We start from the raw sequence: 19,787 nt of genomic DNA, 5'->3' as shown, positions 1-19,787 counted from the left end.
GCTCATGTTCTGGAACAGTGACGCCGCCAGAGTCCAAATTGGAAGTCACAAAAGAAAGATCACATTGTAATAAAACTGGTAATTAACTCCAGCGAGATATCGGTCACATGCAGACGAAGATTGAATAGACCAAGCCCACCAAAAGTAACATCACAATGGAACGAAGCTATGTTGGGGAATATGGATCAAAGCAAAAAAAGTATAAAGCAGAATGCCCGGACGAGAAAAATATGACCGGCAGCTTAGATGGTTTAAGGATGTTACCTCTCCTGCGGATAGCCCTCCTGATTCAGTAACTCGGCGACATCAGCGTCCAGGTCGCCGCTAGCGTATTGCGCATAGTCCTCCTCTCCGTGGGTAACCTTACGCTTCTTCGAGTTGACTCCGTTAGGGCTGCCCTGCTGTAGCATGCCGGAAAGACTCGACAGACCTGGTAGACCTGTGTCAGATGGCACATTATTGGTAGGCTGTCCGATGCCTGGAAGCCGAAAACCATCGACCTGACCCTCCTCCACCGACTCTTGGATTTTCTCCTGGGGGGCTTGCGTTGGGGACCCAACTGGGGTGATTGCTTCCACTGGCGGGGGAGTCAAAGCTTCGACCTCCGGACGAGCCACGGCTGGTGCTTCAGCGCCCGCGTCGCTAGGCTGAGGCAGGGATGGATTGTCGATAGAAAGTCCTCTCATGATGCTATCTTCCACGTCCCGCTTCTTCGCTTCAGTCTCCGCCTTCCTTTCAGTCAGCTGCGAAAGAACAGACTGCTCTTTTGATAAGGCTGCACGATTGGTTTCAAGAAGCTTCTCAAGACCATCGATAAGTGCTAAGCGCGATTTGATGACCTCGGACACAGAACTTTCAGCATTTGCAAGCGCTTTCAGTAGTTGGCTTAGACGTGCAGCGTGCACTGGAGGAGTTGGTAAGGGTACGGCGGGATCATTCATTTTGTCGTACTCTCCATTTGCTGCAGTAGCAGACGCACCGGAAGCCATTGTCGCTTTAGACAAAGCTGCTTGCAGAGGGACCAGCGGCTGGAGTTCGGATGGAACCGACCCAGACGGGCTCGAGAAAAGGGATCCGCCCAGCAATGGCTTTTTACCGGTCGACCGTGACTTATCAATCTCTATAGCTCAATAAGCCAACTGACAATTAGGCCGAATATTAAGAGAAAAGCTTACCATCCACGCGAGCCTCTACAGCTTCCTGAATAGGTATCTCAAAAATTGACCGTTGCCTCCACACCTCAACAACTCGTCGGAGCTTCTGCTGGATGTCGTTTGAAGCACCTTTGTATGCTGTTGCCATAGCCTCGGCAATGATCTACAATGGATTAACCTCCATTCTTACGCCACGCAAAGGAGTACCAACCGGAGAGAAAGCAATGAGGAAATCATCCTTCCGTCTGGCTTTTGATTGTTGTGCAACCTCTAACCACTCATTAGTTTAAGATCATTGGCCCGATTTGCAAGATTTGTACCGTTAGCAAGGTAGATAAGATTCAGCCGTTTGGGTGCAGGCGAATCACGAAGTTTCTGTAGCCAAAGCTGCGCCGTTCGTTCTGCATGTCGTCTGAACGCGGAGAAGTAATTAGCATCTCCTCTAAGAGGCTCATTACTCTGGCTTCATTACCTGTGAAACATAACCCATTGGGCAACCGTGACGATACCTTCCTGCGTCTCATTTAGCGCCGAGAGTTTGGCTTTGACAGCATCATCAGTGTACGCCATGCTGGGAAAGAAAGCCTCGACTGAACGTGTCTAGAAGGCGATTTGCCGATGAACTGTAAGCAGCTGAATTGGACGCTTTAGTGGTATTACTCCAGATTTGGAGGAGCTTAGCAGCAAGTTATGTCGATAAATAAATGGATGCTGGCGTCGGGTTAGTTGAGAAACAAAAACAGCATAAACGCTTTCAAGCGAGAACAGATCATCGAAGGTATGGCATGAAAGTAATGTGAAGGTGACAGTGTTCATAATGTGAAGCTCATCGAAGCTCCAGAACTACGGAAGCTTCCTGACCGCCCTCTGCGGCAGAATCTCCGGGCTCCATCAACACTCATGCACACCTCCTCAAATCGCCAGCTGGAGCATTGCATTCAACCTTAATCTCATTTCCTTCATCCACATTGATCTACAGGATTTGCAGGCCAGTCCCGGGACTCCAATACCTCAATTACTACTCAAAAATGGCGGACCGTTTCCCTTCACTGGAGGACTTTTCTGCGGGTTGGTTGCCCGCAACAATCCCGCTAGTACCTGATTATGATGCTAATCTGGATTCACCCAGGCCAGACTGAGGTTGTCGAAACCAACGGCGCATCGGATGAAAACGATTTCCTAGCCCGGGAGCGCGCTATTCTTGGAGATGATGCCGACCAATTTGCTACTGCTCAAGACCACGTTGCTACAGATATTGGTGATGATTTACTGGGAGGTGCGGAAGGAGCCGTAGTTGGTGAAACAGCCCCTGAGGAAATCTCGGGATTTGAGTCTTCATTTCCTGCTATTGAGACACAGAATGAGGTATCATTTCGCTCGCCCTAGCGTCGAGGTTGATCACATAGCTCTGACGCCCTTCTCTTAATAGCAAGTTGCTCCTGGCGGTACAATTACCGGAACAGGCGCACCCTTCCCACCAACTGGCTATCCATCTTACAAAGAGCCAGAGGAAGAGCCAGCGCCCGTCAGGTATGTCACATAGCTTGTCCTTTTATTCGACACCCCACGCCTTCTGTTCTCGCCCGCCTGCGAGGATCCGCACGCTGATGATACGGATTGTAAAGGGAATGGCGTGAGAGACGAGACGCAGAAATCGCCCGCCGTGCAGAGCTTTCGAACGAGAAGAAGGAGGCGACTATCAAGAAGGCTCGAGAGGACATCGACGATTTCTACGTATCTTACAACAACAAGACGGACAAGCTCCGGGCTCAAACCCGCGCTGATGCCGAACAGTTCCTTGCCAACAGAGAAGACACGTCTGCCGGTGGCACCAGCTGGGAGCGCATCGCGAAGCTCGTCGACATCTCAGGAAAGGGCGCAAAAGGTGGTGCCAGTGGATCAGGCAAGGAGCGTTTCCGTGAGTTGCTACTGGATCTGAAGAAGGATCAGAATGCGCCTGGTGCCAGTGGGATCTAGAGGTTGGACGCTGGTCGTTGACATGACAAGCAAGACGGAAGACGACGGGTCATCGAAAGACTGAAAGAATTAAGTTAGCTAATGACAATACACTCTGTTTTATATCGTTGTCGCATCTTCCTGACGAACATCACTGCTCGCGTTTGACCTACCTTGCCTTCCGTTTTATCATTCTGATCCGCAATGAGTGAGCGCGAGGTTTCCTACTTTTGATCGCCAGGGTTGCGTATTCGCTTCAGCTACAGCTTTTGGTTCCTTTACTACTGGCATATCCTTCTGGCACCCGTGTATTTAAGCCTTGGTATTTTTCCTCCTCTTTATCACCTTCATTAAACGTACGTATGAATTACCTGCTTCTATGGTTGCCTTCCGTACGGCTTCACCGTAGAGAATTTACTCAATTCTGCCAGGTTAAAACTAGGGTAGCATGCAATTGATTGCCGACAGATGGCACCTATCACTGGTCTTTATTGGAATCCTTCAAGGCCGGAGAAAACAACCCTGGGTACTGTCTGCAATACATTGAGCAGAATGGATGAATGAATGGACTCGGCTCAACGAGTAACTGGAACAACACCGGTTGCGTTAATCCAACTCGGTAACATCTCCGCCAGGTTCACCAATCTCTTCAACGTGCTTTTCCTTTCTGCCCTCAGCTTCAATTTCCTCAAGCTTCTTCCTGCCTTCTTCTGTGGTCGCGTCAACGATGCCTTCCTCAAGGCTTAGCAAGCCGCCAGCCCCAAGCTTCTCCACCACTTCTTCAGCCTCGTTGACGGGCATTTTACCAAGTACCTTGTTGACTTCATCAAGAGACTCCGAGGCTAATGCCTTCTGCATATCTTCCGAGAAAGACTCGAAGATCTTGCGAGCTTCAATTACTGCCGGGTCATTGCTGTCTGCGGGTGGGATATTGATAGTGATCTTGGTGTTAGGATCGACGGCATGCAATTGAATCTGCTCTACTCCAGCAGGATCATTGGCAGCCGAACTGTCTTTGGCGAGTTCCGCTGCACGGGTTTTGATTTTGTTGTAGGTTTCGTTCACGTCGTTGCGGAAAAGTGTCGCCGCTTGATGGTCTTTAGTTGTGATACTGTTGATCAGACTATCTTAGCAACAATTCCACGCATTTAACAATCGAGTTGAACTTACCGCTTGAAGAAAAGTGAGATCCCGTCTCGACCTAGAGAGCGACAATATTGCAACAACAGCCCCTGGTGTACGCACTGGCGAGCATACTCCTCCTTTCCTTCCATCTGGCTGTTGAAAGCTTCGACTAGAAGACCATCCGTCTCTTTCTCCGCGACAATCTCCGGGTGCTCCGAGATAAATTGAAGCAATGCCCTGTAGTCATTACGATTGATGCGAGCAAACTTCTTGGCCAGATCGCTCGCTTTGACGTCGTCCGGGTCGACTTGCTCATTATCGTCAGCTTTCGGTGCATCATCTTGTACTGCACGTGGATTTAAAAGTTCCACGGTTTCTGATTTCGCCGTAGCCGGTGCCTTGCCCTTATCCTTTGACTTTGATATGTAGGATGTGTCAAATCCAGTATGCAGCATATCGCTCGTAATCTTGCTGGACTCTTCCTTCTCCAGCTGCGCAAGTCGAGCCAGCAATTCTTTCTGTAACCCCTGAACTTTGTCCTGGTGACCCTCTACACCCTTGATGTATGCCTGGTATCGGTTATCGGGACTCGACTCGCCGATCTCCTTCTTAACTTGATCAACTAAAGAACTTAGCATCTGAGAGTACTTCGGCTGCTCCTTTTCGTGTGTATGAACGCCCTCTGGTGGGACAGGTGCCTGGTCTTCAGCTGGGTTGCTTGCCGATTCCATAACGGCTTGAAAGACCAGCTCCTCGGGATCCCGTGAAGATCCTTCATGCTCGCGAAGCAATGCGAGGAGCTTGTCTATACGTGAGAGGAGACCATCATTGATGATTCGCTCGTACTTTAGAGTCTCAATCTCCATACGGCGCTGGTGCCGTTGCTGATGGATCTGAGCCTGCTTTGCTCTAATGAAGGAGCGCTTGTCGACATTAGGGTGAACCTCGATGTCCGAATCATCGGACAGTTCGAGAGCATCCCATTTGCTGTAGTCCAAGACCATCGCGGTGGTTGGTGGTAATATCCTTAACGAAAAGCTGTTGCTGGTATGTTATGAGGGGTGCGGCGGGATAGAAACAAAGTACTATAACAGTAATAGACGATGAATGGTAAAGAGACAATTATGTTCACAAGATGTGCGAATCAAAGAAAAGCTGTTGGAGATCATAAAGTTTGAATGACTCAAGCTATTCGACCAAGACCAGCAGGAGTATTAGTAGCTTCAAAACAAAGGTAGACCTCGTTATAATAAGTCACATGCATCGAAAGCTCTCGATCAGCTTCGATTGCGGCCGAACCTCTGTGGAAGGCGGTTCAAGTTGGCAGAACCCGCATTTTGGGAAGCCGCTCTACCGACTCCGATGCCTGTCGGACCGACCGAACAAGTATAGTTCCAACTTCAGCTGACGCTCGCATTTTCGTCGCATCAGCGTTGCAAACACCTATTCATTCCTTGAGCAGCAATCGGGCTCGACAGTGTCATGATCAGCGCAACATTAGTGTTCCCGTGACGAGATATGGCATCCAGATTCCCCTCCGTGACATCATTCTGAATCCCCGTCCAATTCCGCATCTTCTCTCCAAATTTCCAGATGCGCGGGATTAGGTCGCTTCCCTGCTGGGCTCCTGGGTTGAGCACGAAGCGAATTCCTCCACGAGAACTGTTTGCAGACCTATTTCCTAATGCCTGCGTAATTTCTGCGAGACACAGCGCTCGCAATGGTCTCATCCGACAGTTTTCGGGTTGCTCCGGGTCAATAAGCAACAGTTGCAACCCGCGTCCGTATCGATCCGCAATTACGTCCTTGTTATCCGCCAATGTCTGTAGTAAAGGGGTTTCGGCCGTTCAACCGCGATTTTTGAGTACAGTCAGGCTGTTTTCTACCTCCCAGCGATCATTGGAGCCAAAGTCGAACGTCAAGTCGACAGGCGGTCAGGTAGTGAGGCCAGAGTTACACCAGGATCAGGAGCATGAGGACATCGAGAAAGGCTTTGAGCTATCGGAGAGAGCCGCTCAGGCAGCACAGGTCAACCTCAGCGCGAAGCTCGCCAAAGACGGTGCTGCTGGAAAGAAGGCCGGGTTCAAGGAAATATGGAGGCTCTTACTGATTGCTCGACCGGAGGCGAAGAAGCTCGCCTTAGCCTTCCTTTTCTTGCTGGTATCATCTGGTATTACAATGTCCATCCCATTTTCGATTGGAAAGATCATGGACACCTCGACAAAAGCGACTACAGAAGGTGGTAATGAGCTCTTTGGTCTGAGCCTTCCCATGTTCTATGGTGCGTTGGCTGGAATTCTCACTCTGGGCGCTGCGGCGAATTATGGTCGCATTATCATCCTGCGTATCGTTGGTGAGCGTATTGTTGCCAGACTTCGCTCGAAGCTCTTCCGCCAGACATTTGTGCAAGATGCAGAGTTCTTCGATGCGAATCGGGTCGGTGACTTGATTTCTCGCCTTAGCTCTGATACCATTATTGTCGGCAAGAGTATCACACAGAACCTGTCCGATGGACTGCGCGCTGCAGTTAGCGGTGCAGCAGGGTTCGGCTTAATGGCCTACGTCAGTCTCAAGCTCTCCAGTATACTGGCTCTCCTTCTCCCTCCTATCGGCCTCGGGGCTTTTTTCTACGGACGAGCGATTCGAAACCTGAGTCGTCAAATCCAGAGGAATCTTGGGACCTTGACTAAGATTGCGGAGGAGCGCCTAGGCAACGTCAAGACTAGCCAGTCCTTTGCTGGCGAGGTTCTCGAGGTTCGTCGGTATAACAATCAAGTGCGAAAGATCTTTGAACTTGGCAAAAAAGAATCCCTTATCAGTGCCACATTCTTTAGCTCCGTACGCAACTGTCCCAACCCTTCCGCTTATCTTAGATCTAACTTCTGTCTAGACCGGGTTTGCTGGCAACATGACCATCCTGGCATTGCTGTACGTCGGAGGAGGCATGGTCCAATCTGGTGCCATAACAATTGGAGAATTAACTTCATTCCTGATGTACACAGCGTACGCAGGGTCAAGCATGTTCGGTCTTTCGAGCTTTTACTCTGAACTGATGAAAGGTGTCGGGGCAGCTAGTCGACTGTTTGAATTACAGGATCGTCAGCCAACGATATCTCCAACCAAGGGCGAGAAGGTGGCTTCGGCGCGAGGACCAATTCGCTTCGAAAACGTGACTTTTAGTTACCCGACTCGTCCTGCTGTTCCTATTTTTAGGGATCTCAATTTCGAAATTCCCCAAGGGACCAATGTTGCTATCGTTGGGCCCTCAGGAGGTGGAAAATCAACGATCGCTTCTATTTTGCTCCGTTTCTACTCTCCTACCGAAGGAAGAGTTCTCATCGGTGGCAAAGACATCACCCATATGAACGCCAAATCTCTTCGACGAAAGATTGGAATCGTCTCCCAAGAGCCTGTCCTCTTTTCGGGGACTATAGCGGAGAACATTGCGTATGGTAAACCTCAGGCCAAGCGGTCAGAGATCGTTGCAGCTGCGCGCAAGGCGAACTGCCAGTTCATAAGTGACTTTGTAAGTTGGTCGACGTCCATTTTGGTTTAAATATGAGCTGATTGTGTTGTCCAGCCGGATGGTCTTGACACCCAGGTCGGACCCCGGGGCGCTCAGCTTTCTGGTGGCCAGAAGCAGCGCATTGCGATTGCCCGGGCTCTGATCAAGGATCCTGATATTCTCATACTCGATGAAGCAACTTCTGCTCTCGATGCGGAGTCCGAAACTCTTGTGAACAGTGCTCTTACCGCGCTCCTTCGTGGTAACAATACTACCATTAGCATCGCTCATCGACTCTCTACTATTAAGAGATCCGATACGATTATTGTCCTTGGTCCCGACGGAAGAGTAGCCGAACAAGGCAGTTATGAGGAGCTCAGTGCTCGCCCTGATGGCGCCTTCACCAAATTGATGGAGTGGCAGATGAGCGGCGGTGAGGTGATGGACCAGCTCGCCAACACTCCTGCCAACCCGGTGGCGCAGGAAACTTCTTGGGACTTGCAGAGTGATGACGGGACAGAGATATCCGAGGATACCAACATCCCCTCAGAGCCGCGAACAATTGATTAGTGCTTTAGATGGATTGTCGGGGCCGGAGGCGCTCACATAGACTCCCTTGCATGTCCGCTTATTTCTTTTTTGTTTACTTACATTAACTCCCCTCCTCGCGGGTTTGGCATCTTGATCTGTTAGAATATCCCCTTTATTTGTGTCTATAGATTTCTTCTTAGACAGTGAATAGTGTCAAAGCTGGCGGCAAGTGTTATTGATGAAAGTAGGTCCCTTGAGAAGACCTCATAACCAGACATGGAGTGAAAAAAATCAAACTATAGGCACAACCAGCGCGCTCACGAGTCGCATCCATCTGCAGCACTCTCAAAATGTAGAAATGACATCGGTGATCGTCGAGTCTTAGATATTTCATAGGCTATCTATATGTGCAACCGTAAAGAAGGCAACACATGATGACATCGCAGGTCACAAGTCTTGGCACTATTCCTCCTGACAGCACCTTTGACTTATCACTGTTCAGCACCTTGGCTTCATGGTGGGCAGTGGTTCGTGCAAGCCACGAAATGTTAACCATGACTTGATTGCCGCCGTTTGATTTATCCACTTCCCATTGTCGGAAAGGACTGAACGAACCATATAGAACAGCAATGGATCGCATTTGGCGGTTGATCAGTCGCCCACAGGCCTACGAGCCGATAGAGCACCCTACGGGGCTTGATGATGACGAACATGTTTCAATCTCACCTCGACCACAGCATGAATTGCCTTTCTCCAGGTATGAATATGCTGTATTCTTTATTCTGGGAGTGTCAATGTTGTGGGCATGGTACGTTCCTCATATCTGTGTCACCCTCCCCATCTGACCCATGTCCTACCGACTTCACCTGAAACTTTCTGACTCTGCCGTACATGGGTTAGGAACATGTTTCTCGCAGCAGCACCGTACTTCTACCTTCGTTTCCGGTCGGACAAATGGACAGCAACCCATTTCCAACCCTCGATTCTGACAGTGTCAACCATCACGAACCTGGGATCTACATTCATTCTCGCCAAACTGCAGAAAGGGGCCTCATACTCGAGACGAGTAACGCTTTCTTTACTTATAAACATTGTCATCTTTTCGCTATTGGCGCTTTCGACAGTCTTTGTGAAAGATGTCGATGTTAAAACCTACTTCAGCTTTCTGATGTTCATGGTGTTTGGGGCAAGCTTAGCAACCGGCATCAATCAGAATGGCGTCTTTGCCTACGTGTCTGGGTTCGGGAGAGAAGAATATACACAAGCCATTATGGCAGGACAGGGAGTAGCCGGCGTGCTTCCTTGTGTCGTGCAAATTATCTCTGCTTTGGCAGTGCCGAAGAGAGAGGGGCAGAACATGCCGCAGGCTTCATCAAAGTCCGCATTTATGTATTTCACTACAGCCACCGCCATTGCTGCTATTTCGCTGGTCGCCTTCCTTTCCCTTGTCAGGCGGCGATCGGTTCTATCCCTACAGTTGCCAGAGGAACAACTCGACTCAATCTCCTCTGGTTATGCTCATAAGACGGTGAGTCTCTGGGTTTTGTTTAAGAAGCTACGGTATCTTGCATCGGCTCTATTCCTTTGCTTTGCCATTACTATGGTGTACGCAGTCTTCACCGCAGAAATCGAGTCCGTACATCAAGATCCCAATCATTCCCGGTTATTCTCTCGAGAAGTCTTCATCCCAGTGGCTTTCCTCTTTTGGAATGCCGGTGATCTAATTGGGAGGATGTCAGTCATCATCCCTCGTCTTTCATTAGCCCATCGTCCTTGGGTCCTTTTCGTCATTTCTGTGACCCGCCTAGGGTTCATCCCACTTTACCTGCTTTGTAACATTGGAGGGAGAGGGGCCATTGTACAGAGTGATTTCTTTTATCTCTTCGTTGTGCAGCTTTTGTTCGGGGTTTCCAACGGATATCTTGGCAGCAGCTGTATGATGGGAGCTAGTCACTGGGTTTCTGTGGATGAACGAGAGGCTGCTGGTGGGTTCATGAGCATGGTCCTTGTGGGTGGCTTGGCTGTAGGAAGTCTCATGAGCTTCCTTGTCGCCAACATATGAATGTCCTCTGCGAGGCAAGAGCATATAGACGGTATAGGCTTGACCTATAATAGTCACTGATCGTGACCATTTAATGCTAGGTTTGTCACATTGTCCAAGGAGATCACTCGCCATTCTACCTTGAGCACAAGGACATGCATGAGCGTCCCGACTCATCTCCTTTGTTCTGTATTTCTCGGTAGCAACGCCTCACTGCGCCCCGTACTTTGTGGCAAGCGCCCTCGCTTCTCTCCTGTCCACACATTTTCCCATCAAGGCTACCCTCAGCGTCCGCCCTCTTTTCGCCGTCCAACTTCAACTGTTGATTGGCTCTTCTGTTTGAGGTGCATGGTTACCCGTCGTTCTAGATATGATGAAACTTGGTGTTGATTGGCTCGACACTCCAGCTGCAGGTGAGGTAGAAGTGAGGGACAGCGAACGATCAGTCCATTAATAGACACCAATGGTTGATCAACTACCTGGCCCTTAGCCTTCTCTGTGCTTGAGTGCGCCGTGAACTTATCCTCGCATCTGAATTCCTCTCAGGCCACCGGTGATGATCGATCATCTCTCACCAGCGTTATACTCCTTGCTGTACACTTCACATTCTGCAGTCCTCACACTTTAATTTCGATGAGTGGCATCGCCGCATATCAGGATCTCCTACAAGTAAAGTTCAACATTTGACTTGAAATGGCTCCGTGGAATCACGATATCTTCGATAGGCTAATGCTCTCGGCAATCCTGAGCTGGAGCATTCTTCTGGTTCGTGGAGAAGCAATCACAGATCGCAAACTATCGCCGTCGGACGCTGACCAGACGACAGGGCTGTGTCTACCTAATCGGCCATTCGATCTATGCTATATACTTTCATCCTTTGAGCCGATATCCAGGACCCAAAATTGCTGCTATATCTCCAATTGCTCTGCTTGTTTGGGAGATCCGTGGGAAAGTGCACTCAAAGGTCAAACATCTTCATGACAGATATGGCGACGTGGTCCGCATTGGTCCCAATGCACTTGTCTACCGGGCTCCGCGGGCCTGGAAGGAGATATACGGATACAGAACGAAAAAGGGTCAAAGAACATTTCAGAAGGATCCTTCCCTCTATGTCCCGACACCCAATGGCGTGCACGCAATAATTACAGCGGCAGAGTCCGATCATATTCGCATGCGGCGGCTCCTCGCCCATGCATTCTCAGACAGAGCCTTACGGGAGCAGGAATCGCTACTGCACTTCTATGCCGATCTCCTCGTCCAAAAGCTGCACGAGAATCTCAATCATTCGCACTCGGAGGTCGTCGATATCGCCAGGTGGTACAACTTCACCACGTTTGATCTCATCGGTGACCTCGCCTTTGGCGAGCCTTTTCAGTGCCTGAAAGATAGTAAGTATCACTGGTGGGTATCCATCATGCTCGACGCAGTCAAGCTCAGCGTCTACCTCAAGGTCCTTTGGTTCTTCCCCATCCTGAGCCCCTTGACGAAACTGCTGGTTCCACGTTACCTGCACCAGCGACGAGAGGCAAGTTTCCAGTTGACCGTGGAGAAAGTCAGCCGTCGGTTGCACAGACAGACAAACCGCCCAGATTTTATCTCGTATATTCTCAGGCATAAGGACGACGAGAACCGCATGTCCCGGCAAGAAATTGACGCTAATGCTGCGACTTTTGTTCTGGCCGGCAGTGAGACCACAGCTGCATTGCTGTCTGGGTGTACCTTCTATCTTCTGAAGAACCCGCATATCTACCGGCGACTGGTGACTGAAATCCGTAGTAGATTTCAGCATCCATCGGAAATTCGGTTATCGTCTATTGCCACGCTTTCTTACCTCAACGCCGTCCTGGAGGAAAGCCTGAGGATTTATCCTCCAATTCCCGCAATGTTACCACGGCTTGTTCCCGAGGAGGGAGCCATGATAAATGGAGAATACGTCCCTGCTGGAGTGAGTCCGGGCCTCTGTTGAACTCTTCGATTTTCTTTTTCTGACTTTGAAGTAGACATCGGTCTCGATGTCTCTCTGGTCGACTTTCCACTCAAGCGGCAATTTCCACAACCCGGATTCCTTCGTTCCTGAACGCTGGCTCGCGAGTCCTGAGGAAGAAGCAAGTAGATGCTTCACTATGGACAAAAAGGAAGCTTTTCAGCCCTTCTCATACGGGCCTCGCAATTGTCTTGGCCAACAGTAAGTGATTCTGGTCTGAAGCCCGGTCCAAACCTTCAATGGACTGTCCCAGTCCGCCGATAACTAATTCCCTCCAGCCTAGCAAATGCGGAAATGCGACTTATCCTTGCCAAGGTGTTCTGGCATTCAGACATGGAACTATGCCCTGAAAGCGAGAATTGGGCTGATCAGGAATCGTACAACTTGTGGAGTAGGCCACCGCTGATGGTGATGATCTCTCGCGCCAATGGCAGGAATTATGAAGACAACATGGTATAGCTCAGTGTTGCGTTTACACATCGTAGCCTCGCGAGTCGGTTTCCTCCCTTGTACAGTGGGCGTTCCTTAGGTTTCCTCACCCACATTCAGCTTCGCACTTGGCCCATGGCTGGGATTGTCCCATCGTTAAAGAACGGGTTTAAAGGCATGGAAGAAATGAAATAGTGCTAGTTCCTTAAATTGCAACACGAATAGTGAAAAGAAAGATTTCCTCGACCCCAAGATGAACATGGCAAAAAAAATGTAGAACGCTCAAGATTGGTACTAGCTGTGCGGATGAGAGCAGATTGAATCACGAAAAGAAAATATAATAATACAACGTCCGGTCGTACCATTGCGATGACCCGTATGCTTGTAATGCAACTAACACCGAAATAAAACAATGACGCCTTTCAAATGCAGGTGTATCAATGATGGGGTTCAGAAAAAGTCCTCCTCGCTTAGCCACTGTGAGTCAATGGCGTAAGCTACCAGATCCGCAGCACAGCACATGTCTTTATGGCCATGCTCGAGATCTAGCAGGTCTAGAACTGACTTGAGTCTGTCCTCGAGCGACTGCTTTAAGTCAGCAACTCTCTTATCTGCTTCAGTGACTTGTGTCTGCCCAAGAAGTGGCGGCTTAGCTTTCTCGCCCAAATTTTTCGCTTGCTTCGATTCGATATTTTTATTGGGTGAGCATGGGGCCAAGGGTGGTCTTGTTGCGGCCGATGTAGAGGGCTCGCTCTTGCGATTCTTGAGGAGGTTTTTTAGGATGAACAAAAGCCAAATGAGGTTCGTTCTAGGCGCATATTCCTCCCAGATCCCTGGAATATCGGGAGTCCTTTTAGTATCGACAGGATTTCCTGTGTATACCTCCGCGCGCATACTAGATATCAAGTTAATATCATGATTGCCGTATCATATGCTACATGAGGCTCGGTCTTACTGTCTATACGTGTCTCTCAACAGAATCTCGTCCTCGTCTCGGCCGATAGCATCGAAAATTTGCTTTTTATCGAGATCTGATGAAGCAATGTCCACGATCTGGTGGGAATCCTCACTAGCTCGCAGCTCCGCACGTGAGAGAGAGTAGTCGATGATCGTGGTTTCTAATGAGCTCAGGCCAAAGCCGCTGGTCCACGTTTGACGCATTATCTCGATATCGGATGGAGGTGTCATAGAGCCGTCCGAACGAGTTGTCTTGATACACACATTGCCGAGGTGAAGATCTCGGTGCTTCAACGTGGTAAGCCACTGGCTATTCCATGGATACTGTGTTAATACTTACCTCGAACAGTGCATATTCTTCCGCTCGGGCGAGGGCCATTGCAACGCCCCAGAATATGTCATAAATTTGAAAGATCGAAGACCAGGAGAATTTCTCCAATTCACAGCCGGCGTCATCCATCTCCACTATCGCCCACAGCTGTGTATCGGGATATGCCCGTTTACTTGAGGGGTTGGGATTCATGCAATCGTCTTTTGTCTTTTTATAATGGTCCCACGCAGCTTGAAATGAGTCCGGAAATCGACCCTGAACGACGTGGATTTCTCGAAAACGAGCGAATCCTGGAATTGGGTCCAAGTACTTGAGCATTTTGACCTCGGAGACGATTTCCTCAACGCTAGTAAATTTTTTCGAACCAGGGCCACTCTGCGCTCGTAACGGTACAACTTTGAATACCCCATCTCCGTAGGCCCTTAAGCGCGCCAGCTTCGACTTGGACATCTCTCTCCTGCAAACTTCCTCTCTCAATCGCAGTTTGTATACTTCTCCGTAAGACCCTTCGGCCAGTTTGACAACCTCAAGCGCATAGCCAGCTCGAGCAGCCCACGAGTCAAATTTCTGGACACCCTGAGCGGCAATCGGCGATACAGCCTCGTCAAGCACTGTGCGGACATATGCGTTGACTTTTTCGTCGGGGACGAGGCCTGAGGATAGACGTTGTGCGGGCTTCTTCTGTCTCGTCTTCCTAGCTTTGCTGCTTGTAAAGCAGTCATATTTCGTGTCGCTTGTAGGCTCTGTCTCTAGCTTCCTCGGAGTTATTCTGACCTCTACCATCCTCTCATAGCGTTTCTCTGATTTCAGTGATTCATGCGCCGGCGATCGAGTACGGGCGGTCTCTGGCTCCAGAGCTTCCAGTGTTGGTGTGGGTGTATGTTCTACTCCGTTCTCTTCATGCAATGATTGTGCAGATTCTTCCTCGCTCCCGGAATCTGCAGAAGATTCGTTCAATGTGACTTTAGCTAATTTCGCTTGTATGCCATCCACGGCATCCCGAACAGATTCTTCCGTCGCCTTCTCTAGCAACTTTAATGGGCTGCCATGCTCCAAGACCGCTCGCGGCGCATCAACTCTCCGTTTTCCGTAGACTCTTCTTTGGGCACCGCGTGCTTTCCAGGTCGGTTTCGAATCCCATGATGTTGGGTAGGCTGCAGTCGTTGGTGAGGGCGGTACCAGCATCGTGATGTGGGATTGGTGTCGGTTTATTGTATGTAGGTTGGACTTCCAGGGCTCCAGCCATTAATTGGATTTACCTTGCTGTTGATTCTGGTATTCAGACGAGGACAATCTGGACGTCAGAGCTATTGATGTATTGCCTAAACCGGACTAGTGACCGAGTTGCCCCGGTGAACCTCTGACATTCGGGTGATCTCACGTGACTCAATGTATATACATGGGTTTTCCAATTGGTCCATGATTCATCCCTTCTGTGGCAGGAACTTATTCGAGAAACATTCCTATGTAGAATAGAAGCTTGCAGGCTTGATTTAGGGCTCTCATGCTCTTGTATCCTGCCAGGGCGGATGATAGCTGCGAGTATACGCTTTCCCGCTGTTACAGAGGGCCGTTTGTCATTATCGCAGACCTACTCCGTAAATATGGAAGATATATTGTGAAAACATTTTAAGATAAGTTGGACTAACTCACTAGGGCCACATAGCCTGCTAGCTAGCCATCGGGGTAGATACATGATACGTGCGTCCCTGAGGTGGTATGGCCATTGTCTGATTGAAGAGAAGAGAGCCTTAGTCATTCAATGCCGAGTGTGCGATCTGTGGGACATACGCATACCGATTAGATGAGTTTTAGACCTCAAGTTATAGCGCAGAACTATAAAGGGCCATATATGGTATGAGACCTCGCCTTGGTGGAAGTGCTGACATTAGGATGCCAGTCAAATCGTGCAAGAAAGCACATAAGACGGTGCTGAAACATGGGCATAGCCATGACCAAAGCCTACCACAGGCAGTTCGACGCTGTAGTCCGATCAGTGCAGTCATCACCAGCATTCGCTCATCACTCTCACACAGACACCAAGTTCATTCAGCTTCGTCGCGAGAAGCATTGGGAGTGCGGCTTGCTCTGCAGAGTCCTTTTTGGGAAAACGAGACCTGAGAGCAGCGTGAAAGGAATCTGGCGCCCGATGATCTTACTCCGTAGGGTTTTAGCCGAAAAATATCTGTCCGATGGCACGATTGTATTGATCACTCCTGTCACATACGAAACCTTCTAAAACAGCCATCGTGATGAAGGTTTAATGACGGGATAACTGGGGACGGCTTGTCAGCTAGAATCAAGCAAGGGGAGTGGTGGTCTTAAGATCTGCACTATCGCAACTGGTTATGGCCCGTTGGCTGCCCGCCAGACGTTCCAGAACCTGTCTGAAATGAGACTACTCCGTAGTCATCGAATATTGACACAGATCTCTGCTGAGTGCTGACAATACGGAAAGACTACCTCGGATTAGTTGAATCAGGAATGCGTGGCTGGGGGAGAGTATTATCATTATTAAGTATTCTCAATGAAGATGGTGCATAACTGCTAGTGTACTTCGTAGTCTAAGGTAGTCTAGCCAGAGGATGGAAGCACAGAAACGTCTGAACAATGTGCACGGAAAACTCGGGGTAGGCCGGAACAGAAGACAGTGGGTTTGATGGGGTCCTGGGGATAAATGGAGTTATCTTGCTATTATTCTTTCATTATGATTTGCTGCGAAATCTCTAACTAATTTAGCATGCCTGAGAGACTCCATAATTGTGCATAACATTATTGCTAAGGGAATAACATCACTAACTTCGTAGGTAATAATGGAGGCAAGTTGCGTGAGGAGCCTGGTAGAAGGTGACTGATAGTGACGTATTTTTATGTTTTCGTTCTCCTATTATCGCTTTTTTCCCTTCCCGCCCCCTTGAGGATTGTAAGACGAGTACGGATAATACAACCACTGAGTACAGTGCCAAAAACAATATCAATTCCATCAACCTTCTTTGTAGTTCTATGGCTTTTCTGTGATTATTGACATGGGCTAAGTGTAAAAATTAGAACCACGACCTCAAGATCATTGACTAAGTCGAGAATCTCATCGTCAGGTGTCGCGTGGATCACGCGAGTCAACTTGCCATCTGGGTACTTTACCCACTGTATCGCCGGGACCCCTTGCGACCTCGGGAATCCTCGCTTCAACCATCTTTTTTCAGTCCTCTTTCTTCTACCTTTCACTTTCACTCATAGCCTCGAGGCTCTTTCATTGCATCAACTCCTCCTCACATCTCTTCTCCTGTCCATCTCTTCTTTCCCCTTTCATCATCTTCCTCGCTTTCTCCTATCCCACCTTTACGCCTTACCCGTGATTTACGGACGGACATAAATTTTTCTTAGCGCGCCGTGGGTTCCGTCAGCTCACCCTTCCATCTTCACTCAATGCTTTGCTATGGCGTTCAACTTCAACTGGTCGCCGCTTATGGCGGACGCGAGTTTCTACACTCGTGCGCAAGATTTATTAACGGCTGCGCTCAATAAGTCGCCGAAACCGCCCATCATCGTCGACGATATTATCGTAACGGAACTCAACCTTGGTTCCATTCCCCCGGAGCTGGAGATCTTGGAGATTGGAGACCTGGCGGAGGACCGGTTTCGAGGCATCTTTAAGATGTCCTATTCGGGAGACGCATTTCTGACTCTCAAAACACGAGTCCAAGCGAATCCGTTGAACACATATCTCCTCACACGACCGTCCTTTGCAACACCCCGACCTCTGGCTGCAGCGTAAGTGGCGTAGATTATGCTGCCGCCTCTGCACGAGCTGACCCTTTCTCCAGTACCCCATTGACAATACCTCTCCAAATCACTCTTTCCGATTTCAAATTATCCGGCTTTGTCATCTTGGTCTTCTCGAAACAAAAAGGAATCACTGTGGTTTTCCGAAACGATCCGCTTGAATCACTCAAGGTCTCTTCAACTTTCGACTCTATCCCGTTTGTGCGTGATTTCTTACAAAAGGAAATTGAAGCGCAGCTTCGGATCCTCTTTATGGATGAGTTGCCCGCCATCATACATCGATTGTCGCTCCGATTGTGGGTCCCCGAGTACCGAGCTGGGGAGGAGTTGCAGACTCAAACGGCAAGCGCAAATGGTGAAGGACCTGGTCAAGACCCTCTGGCCAGCCCGCCACAAGATCCCGTCGACGCTCTCGGAAATGCTTTGAACGAGTCAGAAATCGAATCTCTTTCCTTGGATTCGTCTGTTGAAACCCATTCACTGTTTTCTCAGAAAAACCTTCTGCGTTTGGCTGCCCTTACGGACTCTCAACGGACATTATCACTCTTCACCCCTTCCATTAGGGAGGTAGTTTACCGCGCATGGACCTCGCCTTCAGATCAGACCGATGCCTCCGGAAGCGTTACGTCACCCTTCTTTCCCGTCCTTTCCAGAACACAGTCCCAGGTTGGCAGTATGTCGTCCTTCCCAGATTCGGCCAGCATGGTTTCGAGCCAGAGTCGGTCTTCGACACCTTTCCACACCTTTAGCGGATATGGCTTGAGTCTAGGGGCTGGCCGTCATTCGAAGGCTCATGCTCGAAAGCGAAAGAAGCGCGTTGTGGATCTGCGTCGCCCAAAGACCACTGACGACGCACCAAGCGTGAGCGATGAGAGTTCGTTTACCGAGTCGACCAGCGCTCCCTCCATCTGCTCAGCCCCTCTGCCAGTCCTAGATGAACAGACCGATGATCCGGTGACGCCGCCCTTGTCCCCGGATAATGATCTACACCTCCCTGCAATCCCCGAACGACACCGTATGAGTATCTCTCGACCTGCGCTCCGCCGTGAGAATGCATCGGAGATGATTCGCGATACCGCCGAATGTAAACCATCGTCCAATGCGGTCGGACAGGCCATTCAGGAGGAGGACCTGAGCGCCACTCCGCGTGCCGCTGTGCGCGCCCATGGTGCGTCTGTTCTTGAAAAGGGAAAACAGGACCCTGATTCGTCGGCAGGGTCGTCGCGACAACTATCCTCCACAATCCTTCCGTTTATCAATGACAATCCTACCGGCGGGGTTGTCGACCAGGCCTTGGTTGAAAGGCTCGCGGGAGAGATTGCTCGTCGCATGCGAGACGAGAAATTCATGGCAAGCAACGCATGCGGCCCCTTTTGGGACCGCCACAGTCAAGAAGAGTCTCCTCCGCCGGCCTATGGCCATTGATCCATATTACTCTGGTCCCTCGAGTCCCTTTTTCTTCTCTTCTTTCTTCTATGGCCCTGTGCCTCAAAATCCAGCGAGCCTGGAAACTTAATGACCGATACGACAATGCCTTTAATTGCTGGTTATTTCAACTATCTTATTCATCTTGTTGTCTCTTTTGAAGCGGGTCCTAGACTTTCTGTATGATGAACTGTATAAAAGGTTTCGGCGTTCTTTTCTGTCTTTTCTGCGGTGTTTCTTGTATTTGGCGCAGGATACCACTCCTTCACTCACACTTTTGTGCGAACTGTATATCTGTCACTGCTGTCTCACTCGCCCACTCACTTTCTCTCATTCATATTTTTCTTTGTTCCTTTTATATCTAACGTGGTAGCGACTAGTCGGTGGTATACGGTATAGGATGGGATGGTGGAATCGAAAATTGTGTCAACTCAAGCTTCAGTACTACTGGCAGCAATCTCTTATCTGCTACTGAAACCGTAAACCTCCTGAGCACAGCACATCCCATCTTCAACCTTGATGCCAAGTCTTTGCATGCCTAGAGAAAGCTCGTGCCCTGTCTTATC

The 19,787-nt window shown here is 49.5% G+C and overlaps 8 protein-coding genes across 8 annotated transcripts; 5 read left to right on the top strand and 3 right to left on the bottom strand.

The window, feature by feature from the left end:
* Positions 1–40: 40 nt before the first annotated feature.
* AFUA_4G10030 (CTD-interacting domain-containing protein) lies at positions 41–1,962 on the bottom strand. Its single transcript, XM_746730.2, has 5 exons — positions 1,627–1,962; positions 1,475–1,566; positions 1,366–1,424; positions 1,176–1,317; positions 41–1,120 (listed from the first exon to the last, which is right to left on the bottom strand). The coding sequence occupies exons 1-5, from the start codon at positions 1,722–1,724 to the stop codon at positions 261–263; spliced, it is 1,251 nt and encodes a 416-aa protein (XP_751823.1). The 5' UTR covers positions 1,725–1,962; the 3' UTR covers positions 41–260.
* Positions 1,963–2,031: 69 nt separating this feature from the next.
* AFUA_4G10020 (clathrin light chain CLC1) lies at positions 2,032–3,595 on the top strand. Its single transcript, XM_746731.2, has 4 exons — positions 2,032–2,222; positions 2,284–2,519; positions 2,584–2,684; positions 2,780–3,595. Exons 1-4 carry the CDS (start codon positions 2,183–2,185, stop codon positions 3,129–3,131), a joined length of 729 nt encoding a protein of 242 aa, XP_751824.1. The 5' UTR covers positions 2,032–2,182; the 3' UTR covers positions 3,132–3,595.
* A 121-nt stretch (positions 3,596–3,716) lies between these two features.
* AFUA_4G10010 (Hsp90 co-chaperone CDC37) lies at positions 3,717–5,239 on the bottom strand (the record flags this gene model as incomplete). Its single annotated transcript, XM_746732.1, has 2 exons — positions 3,717–4,221; positions 4,281–5,239. 2 exons carry the CDS (start codon positions 5,237–5,239, stop codon positions 3,717–3,719), a joined length of 1,464 nt encoding a protein of 487 aa, XP_751825.1.
* A 322-nt stretch (positions 5,240–5,561) lies between these two features.
* On the top strand, positions 5,562–8,636 carry mdr2 (ATP-binding cassette permease mdr2). The gene is made up of 3 exons (XM_746733.2): positions 5,562–7,073; positions 7,126–7,761; positions 7,816–8,636. The coding sequence occupies exons 1-3, from the start codon at positions 5,829–5,831 to the stop codon at positions 8,308–8,310; spliced, it is 2,376 nt and encodes a 791-aa protein (XP_751826.1). The 5' UTR covers positions 5,562–5,828; the 3' UTR covers positions 8,311–8,636.
* Positions 8,637–8,900: 264 nt separating this feature from the next.
* On the top strand, positions 8,901–10,333 carry AFUA_4G09990 (nucleoside transmembrane transporter FUN26; the record flags this gene model as incomplete). Its single annotated transcript, XM_746734.1, has 2 exons — positions 8,901–9,079; positions 9,172–10,333. The coding sequence occupies 2 exons, from the start codon at positions 8,901–8,903 to the stop codon at positions 10,331–10,333; spliced, it is 1,341 nt and encodes a 446-aa protein (XP_751827.1).
* A 672-nt stretch (positions 10,334–11,005) lies between these two features.
* Positions 11,006–12,755, top strand: AFUA_4G09980 (cytochrome P450; the record flags this gene model as incomplete). The annotated part of the gene is given in 4 exon segments (XM_746735.1): positions 11,006–11,077; positions 11,091–12,257; positions 12,313–12,497; positions 12,575–12,755. The coding sequence occupies 4 exon segments, from the start codon at positions 11,006–11,008 to the stop codon at positions 12,753–12,755; spliced, it is 1,605 nt and encodes a 534-aa protein (XP_751828.1).
* Positions 12,756–12,973: 218 nt separating this feature from the next.
* AFUA_4G09970 (uncharacterized protein) lies at positions 12,974–15,267 on the bottom strand. Its single transcript, XM_077804626.1, has 3 exons — positions 14,023–15,267; positions 13,681–13,970; positions 12,974–13,620 (listed from the first exon to the last, which is right to left on the bottom strand). Exons 1-3 carry the CDS (start codon positions 15,196–15,198, stop codon positions 13,176–13,178), a joined length of 1,911 nt encoding a protein of 636 aa, XP_077660769.1. The 5' UTR covers positions 15,199–15,267; the 3' UTR covers positions 12,974–13,175.
* A 1,671-nt stretch (positions 15,268–16,938) lies between these two features.
* On the top strand, positions 16,939–19,683 carry mdm34 (MDM34 family protein). The gene is made up of 2 exons (XM_746737.2): positions 16,939–17,784; positions 17,838–19,683. The coding sequence occupies exons 1-2, from the start codon at positions 17,450–17,452 to the stop codon at positions 19,219–19,221; spliced, it is 1,719 nt and encodes a 572-aa protein (XP_751830.1). The 5' UTR covers positions 16,939–17,449; the 3' UTR covers positions 19,222–19,683.
* The last annotated feature ends 104 nt before the right edge of the window (positions 19,684–19,787 follow it).

Source organism: Aspergillus fumigatus, chromosome 4 (genome assembly GCF_000002655.1).
Source record: "Aspergillus fumigatus Af293 chromosome 4, whole genome shotgun sequence".
NCBI classification, from domain to species: domain Eukaryota; kingdom Fungi; phylum Ascomycota; class Eurotiomycetes; order Eurotiales; family Aspergillaceae; genus Aspergillus; species Aspergillus fumigatus.
This window is presented reverse-complemented; position numbering and strand designations above follow the sequence as displayed.